The 7,650-nt window shown below is 29.4% G+C and overlaps 1 protein-coding gene across 1 annotated transcript; it reads right to left on the bottom strand.

The window, feature by feature from the left end:
- Positions 1-2,003: 2,003 nt before the first annotated feature.
- Positions 2,004-3,705, bottom strand: LOC130808842 (alkane hydroxylase MAH1-like). Its single transcript, XM_057674359.1, has one exon. It carries the CDS (start codon positions 3,598-3,600, stop codon positions 2,113-2,115), a length of 1,488 nt encoding a protein of 495 aa, XP_057530342.1. The 5' UTR covers positions 3,601-3,705; the 3' UTR covers positions 2,004-2,112.
- Between the last annotated feature and the right edge of the window lie 3,945 nt (positions 3,706-7,650).

Below are 7,650 nucleotides of genomic sequence, written 5' to 3'. Positions count from 1 at the left end.
TGTTGATATGTTTGGTGACTCAAACATGGGATGAAGGTAAATGAAGCACGTTTTGGCATCCAAAATCGAGTCGGCTTGGCTTGGGAAGAAAGTGACAAACGAGTCGTCGGTACTCGTTGCAATGGATGCTTTTTTCCAAGACTAAGACTATTCTTATTCATGATATATATCTTTTAAAATTAGTTTTTACTTTTCATTTTTAAGTTCTCTAAGATGTAATTTTGTGTTTTAAAGATATATTTATGCTTTTTTTCTTTGTATAAATTTATGTACAAAAATTTTATTCTTGTTCTTTTCATAACCTGGGCCTTGATATGTAAAGGTCCGGGTTTGAATTCGTCCATGAAAAGACGCACATTAAAATAAAAAAATCTTTAAAGGTACGTTAAAACAAGCAAAAACCTTTATGAAGTACAAATTAATTACACTTACTAATACAAGTTACAACAATTCCTGCAACTCTTTTTTAAAGCAAGTTGAACTCTAAAGAAAGCAAAGCAGGAAAGCAGCAGTACTTCTTCTTAATTTCTTTCGTCTTCTTCACAGACAAGGAAATAAATAATTGGCAAAGAGTCATCAGCACCAGGCGCCACTGGCACACATGGGATTGAAATTTGTATCTGTTAAAAGACTCGTTCCACTTCTTTTGCGGTTGAATATCAAAATTCTTATTCTTGTTATATATATTTTTTAAAATCAGCGTCTACTTTTGATTTTTAGTTTCGCTAAGATGTAATTTTATGTTTTAAAGATATATTTATACTTTTTTCTTTTATAATTTATGTACAAAAGTTTTTTATTTTTTCTTTTTTTCATAACCTGGGCATTGGCCTATACAGACTAGAGTTTAAATTCGCCGCTAGGTTAAGTCACAAAAACATAGAGTGAGAAAAATTAAACACAAAATCTTGAGAGAGACGGTCTCAATCCATGTGGGCCGACCCGAAAGCCAAAAATAACAAAATAAAAATGGTCTGTCTTCTAGAAATTAAATAATTAAAGTTTAATTTCGACCTTAAAGGTATAAATTTCAACTTAAAAGTGATTAATTTTGGCGTTTAACTGATCAATTTCTATCTAACTACGGTTCTTTTTTCACAATTTCAGAACAGAGGTAAGAAAATAGTATTATTCTGTGGACGAATTTTAAACAACAAATGAATGGTCAATAACACTTTTAATAATAGTGTTAAAACATTGCACATTAAAAGTATTTATATTTGATGCAACATGATGATTTCTAATGGAATATAATAGTACTTGTACTCTTTGATCATTGATAAATAATAGTGGTATTGTTCTTTACCTAATAGTTTCTGTTCAATGGACTTAAAAATAAAGTTGTAGGTGTAGTGTTTGTTTACCCTTGATGTGAAGGCGGAGGAAGTGTCGATCTCGAGTTATGTATGCTAATTGATTTAATGAATGCGCATTGAAATGATCAAGACTTCATGACTGTTTTGTTTTAATCTCAAAATGATCAATTCAGATCTTAAAATGATCAATTATGATCAAATATAACTAACAAAAAGCAATTTTAACATTAAAGGTATCAATTATGTCTGTAAATAAATCAAACACTGAGCGCATATTGAGAATAACTATAATTGGGCTAATCGGGCTATTTTTCTCATATTGAGAGCGTCGCTCCCGAGAGCGGCTGCTAAATACAAAGAAAGAAAAAGCAAAGAGAGTCATGATTAAGGTTTATAATAATTTATCATGTAATCTCACAGTTTATAGGGAAAGTTTGATTCCCAGTGCCCCTAAGGATGTAGCTATCTTATTGATAGTGAATCACGTAAAATTTTCAGTGTGATTTTCTTTACTGTTTGTTTGAATCTTTGTATAACAATAACATAGTTTAATAGTAGAAATATATAATGAAAAAAGAAAAATCGGAAAAAGTAATTGTTCATGCAAACAAAAACGAACAAAACCAATAATTATAATATAATATATATAAATAAGTTAACATTAACTACGACAGTACAATAATACACTTACTACAATGTCTCATTATTATAGCTTGTTGAAATACAAATAGTACAATAAAAAAAACATACGCAAGCATTAAATCATTAAATGAAATAAAAATTTAAAAAATAATGATTATGAGCAACGATATATTCTAACCTTAAAACCGTATTTCATGTGAAGAATAATAGAGAGATTGGGGACAATATGATGTCCTTCCACAGCTTCTACGACATAGTTTTGAATAATGGTGGCTGCAACAATTTTCATTTGGGTGAAGGCCATATCTTTACCTAGACAAGTCCGTGGTCCTGCATTAAATGCCAAAAACTTGTATGAAGGCTCATGCTTGATCTTTCCTTTTTCTGTCATCCATCTCTCAGGTTTAAATTCATTACAATCATCTCCCCATATCGATTTCATCCTTCCCATTGCATATATGTCAAATACAATTTGCATGTTTGGATGTACATGGTGGCCACTTGGTAAGATATCTGGTTTTATGGGGGACTTTGCTTGGAACACGACAGGAGGGTATAATCGTAATGTTTCACATAATGCACTGTGGAGATAAACTAGCTTCAAACTTACTTCTTTAAAGTTGTTACTATTTAAAATTACACTATCTACTTCCTCTTTTATCTTAGAAGCAGTTTTTGGATTTTTTAAGAGAAGGTAAAAGAACCAAGATAGCGTAACACTTGTTGTATCTCGTCCTGCTATCAAAATATTTAAAATCGTATCCCTTATAAATTTATCATTGCAAGTTTCATTTTTTTGTGCATATAATGTTAATAAATCAATACTTACCGTATCATCTTCCTTTTGCCGAGAAAGTTTCTCATTACCCAATTGTTCTTTTTTTATATTTATACATTTATAGATGAAACTATCAAGGATTTCACAAGCTTTTTTATACTTTTTCTCTCCTCCTATATTTAACCATCTTTGGAACTTCCAAACACATCTAGGGACTACATGGCGATAGAAAAACACCTCCTCAATGTCATCCAAGGCTTTTGAAGAGGAAACCCAAGGCAAATTACTTGAAAGAGACATGGGATCATGGTCCATGATTATGGTGCATATAGTATCAAAAGTAAACCTTGCAAATAAATCTTGCAAGTCAATTTCTATAGCATAGTTAGAAGCATGGTCAAGGAGTGGGATAAGTCCATTGTCCACCTTTTCCAATGTTTTTTTGACCAAAAAATGATTGAAATTAGGGTGACCAAGTAAAGATTTAGCCAGTTTACGATGATATTCCCATACCTTAAAATCTGTGTTAAAAATCCCATCTCCGAGGGCATCAAGTATTTCTTTTAACTTGTCGCCCTTGGGATAATTAACAAAATTCTTGGTCATTATGTGGTGAACATTAGCTGGATTTGCGGTGGCTAGGATGTCCATGTTTGTGAACCATGGGCCCTTAAAAAGAAAGGTTAAATCACCTAATTCTAAAATATTAATAATAGCTTCGTGAATTCTATGAATATTTTTTATGAGGGCAGGAAGCATACCTATAAGAGGCCAATTTATAGGGAATCTATATTTGTAGCAAAATAAATTGTGAAATAGAACAAGGAATAGAAAGAAGAGAATAGTAATTTGAAATTGCCACATTGTTGGGAACAAAAAGAAATTAGTGTTACACTTAGAAACAATACTTTAAATTTTTGTAAGACTATTTACTTTTAGAAGTATGGATGAGTTCTTAATATTTACCAACTAAAGAGGTAGTTTATTTATATAGAAAAGATAGTCATATGGACCCACTAGTATTGATGGAAATTGCTAAATTATTAGTCTCGTTTTAATGTGATAGGTAACAACTAAAAAATTTCAATATGGTTGCCTATAATTTGTATTATAGCGTAAACTGGAGGGATTTGTGAGAATTGAGATAAATAGTTTTATATGTCCCACAAAGAATTATGACTTAAGCTACCTTACTTAGTGTTTATCCAAATGTAAACATCTAATGTATATATGTTCCAGGCCCGGCTATATGGAAGAGCATCTTGAACAGCTGCTCAGGGCCTCATTCTATGAGGGGCCTCACTTGAATCCATGGCTGAGTAAGAGTAATAGTGAGGAAGAAGGAGGAAGAATCGGGTAGATACAGAGAATTCAGTGAGTAACAGTGAGGAAGAAGAATAACGTGTTTTATCAGCTTTAGACAAATTTTTTACTAAAATCGACGATTACTTAATATATATATATATATATATATATATATATATATATATATATATATAGGGGAGGAATCTAATAAGAAGAGTTGAAAATGAGAAGGGTAAGAAGAATGCTATGGTCACGATTGAGCCAAATACACATAATTGTGAAAGTAACTATATTACACAGAAAAGTAACTATAAAATAATTTCTAAAATGTTCTTACTTTATAACATAGCACCAATGTCTCATACATAGAGCATCCTTACTTAGCTTATTTTCTCCATAAATTAGCTCCTCTGTTCTCTACATAACCTCCATTGTAATTTCTCTCAATTTTTTATTTCTCCTTTAAACACGTTAATATAAATTCTAGGGTAGATGATGGATGTAACCTATTGAATGGTGAACCACTTAAATCTTTATCTTGATTATTTCTTTATTATTGTCATTCATTACACTAACTTGCATTATTTGGTTCCTACATGAAGATACATCATAAACACTCATCTAAACTTCATTTTAAGATCCTTGAGTGAAATATACAGCTCTTCTTTTAATTGGTATTAAAGCCAAGGGTTTATTTGGAGTATTTAAGGTGTTAGTGGTGGTCATTTGAAATTCAATATGTCAACGATGAAGTTAGACATTAAGAAGTTTGATAGGAACACAAATTTTAGTTTATGGCAAGTAAAGATGTAACACCCCATTAATTTTAATGAATAAAATAATTAAAATAATTAAATAATGATAAAAACGCTATTACTTAATAATAATAATAATAATAATAATAATAATAATAATAATAATAATAATAATAATAATAATAAGTATTCTTTAATGTCCTTATAAGTTCATGAGCATGGAAACACTATCCTTTGAATCTTGCACTTTTTCTACTCTAAAACTCTTCATATATACTCCCTTATTGTAATGCCAAACAATTTTTGAAATTTAGTAGCACTTATCACCTTTAATACTCCTTATGACCAACTCTTCACCATCCATAATGCATCTATATATAAACACGACTTGTGAATTTTATACTCATTCTATCAAAGCATCAAACAATAAAATCCGTATATACTTTAAATAGTTTGTAAAATTAAGAGTTCATTGGTGCAGAGGAGGATTAAGTTTATATTAACTTTGAAATTCTAGAATCAATTCATATCATTCTCACCTTTGTAAGTCATTTAATTCCATAAACCTTTTATAGTTTGTATAATTTTGCAATAAAATGATAAAAAAGAATCATATTCTTGTGGTTTTGGTATGTGAGTTTGATTGATAAATTATAATTAAAGGATTGCTCATTTCAAATTGTGTATTTGGCTAACTATTGATTTATTGTTTATAGATATCTTATAAATAAAATGTATACATAATATCCATGAAAAATATAAGGTTGTGTGGTAATGAATAATTGTGTATTATGAAAATTGGTGAAAAGAATTCTATATGAGTATATGTGTTTTCGAAGGATGAGAAATTTATATGAGAATGGAATAAAAATTATAAATATGAATATATATAAATACAAATATATATATATATATATATATATATATATATATATATATATATATATATATATATATATATATATATATTACATATTATTATTATTTTTTTAGACTAGAAAGATGGGGAATAAATTATAAATTAAAGTCATAAGAATCGAATATTTATAATAAAGGTGAAAAAATTTTTGACTATTAGATTAACTTTATATGCGAGAATTAGCAAGAAACATTTCCGTTGTAATTATTAGTAATGCACAGATAGTGTCCAAGATAATTTTCATACAATGTTAAATTATTCAACATTTACAGTTAAATTATTCAACATATTATGGCATCGAATCTCAACTACCGCTATCTTATAACTTTTATCATTAACTCAAACCTTAAATTAAGACGATTTTTTGACACAAGGTAAACAGAGGTAGAGCAAAAATTGACAAGTAATTTGAAGGTCCGGTGCGATTTCAAAAATTGTAGTATTTTTCAAACAACTTTATACATCTTTAAACATTTAATATATACTACATAATTTAATATTAAGAGCCTTAATTTTTTAAAAATCTATACGGTTAAATATATTGAACACGCTCAAAACCTCCATTGATAAAAAACAAATGTAAATTACAAGGTAAAATATAATTAATGTGCGAGAATTAATTACTTTTAAGGGAGTGGTAAAAGTTATCTTAGAATCAATTATTAATAGGTTACTTTCTTTCAATATCACTTTCAAATAAATCTTACATTTTACGTAGGACTTTCTCCATGTTGATGTAATTTAAATTTAATAGGTACGTTGGCGGTTGTGGTATTCTTGTACAAGTTGATGCTCATAGCTCTTAAGTTTTGGAGACCTTTACCTTCCTCATTTACTCATCATATGGCAACTTGATATGCAGTCTACGTGTGAAGTACTTTATGGGACACCCCTAGACAGGTTCTACTATTTTAGATAATCATAATCCCTGATCTGTCCCCTTCACATTGCAATGAGGGCATTTAACACAAAATTTAACGATAAAGATTTAAGGACCTGACGAAGGATAAAAGTAATTGGAGGTGTCATGTCCGTGTCCCTAACTTTCGATAGTCTCTTTCTGTTCTCTGTAGTTACTTTCTTATTTTTCTTGATTATATATTACTTTACCTTATGTTTTACAATGGCTTACCAGCTTATTTTGTATTTTGCAAGTGAACTCTCTTATTAATTTTTTTGGTGACACATCTCTTCCTTTGTAGGATCGTTACTTAGGGGTTTAATTGTCTGCGTACTTTCCTCTTATCCTCTCCCTTGAAAGGATACGGGTATGGTTTGTCTGCCATTTCTTCCATTCCCAGACCCTATGTTTGTGCGGAGCTAATAGGTTCATGACCATGACCATGAGGATATGAGATTATTCAAATTGCGAGATTAAAAAAGAGAATAAATATATGTGAATAAAAATTAAAAAAATGATGAAAATATTTCAAATAAAAAAACCTACTGAAAAGTGTGTCGATGTCAATTTCAAATCTTTTTGAATACCCATTTCTTAAATGTCGACACCTTTATCTTTAATAAATTTACGAAAATGCTCTTTGATTTGTTTATAATTATAAAATATAAAATTACTATCAAAATAAAATTAATAATAATAATTCAATTTACAAAGAATAAATAATAATAAATAAAAGAAGGGAAAGAATATTTAAAAAATCTAAAATATAGACCCATTTGCACAAAATGTGGGAATGGTGATGATTGAGGAGGGATAAAGAGATTTTGGAGAAGAAAGTTCTAATCGGGGTAATTAGGTGAATTAACTTAACTTAATGAATTTTATTAGAAGTCAAATGTCATTACCTTGGTCAAAGGTCACTTAGCGGGTTATTTCACATGAATCTCACAAAGTGGTTATATTGTTGTCATGTTCATTAATGTGAAGGTTGTTGTTCACAAAAAAATAAAAGTTTAAGGCTGTTGTTCGTAAAA

The sequence above is a fragment of the Amaranthus tricolor genome, chromosome 3, assembly GCF_026212465.1.
Source record: "Amaranthus tricolor cultivar Red isolate AtriRed21 chromosome 3, ASM2621246v1, whole genome shotgun sequence".
Classification (NCBI taxonomy): domain Eukaryota; kingdom Viridiplantae; phylum Streptophyta; class Magnoliopsida; order Caryophyllales; family Amaranthaceae; genus Amaranthus; species Amaranthus tricolor.
The sequence above is the reverse complement of the archived record's forward strand: the minus strand, read 5'-3'. Positions and strand labels throughout refer to the sequence as shown.

What these genes read in the sequence shown, in the direction of transcription:
- LOC130808842 (XM_057674359.1), bottom strand. Translation starts at nt 3,600, where the DNA reads ATGTGGCAATTTCAAATTACTATTCTCTTCTTTCTATTCCTTGTTCTA.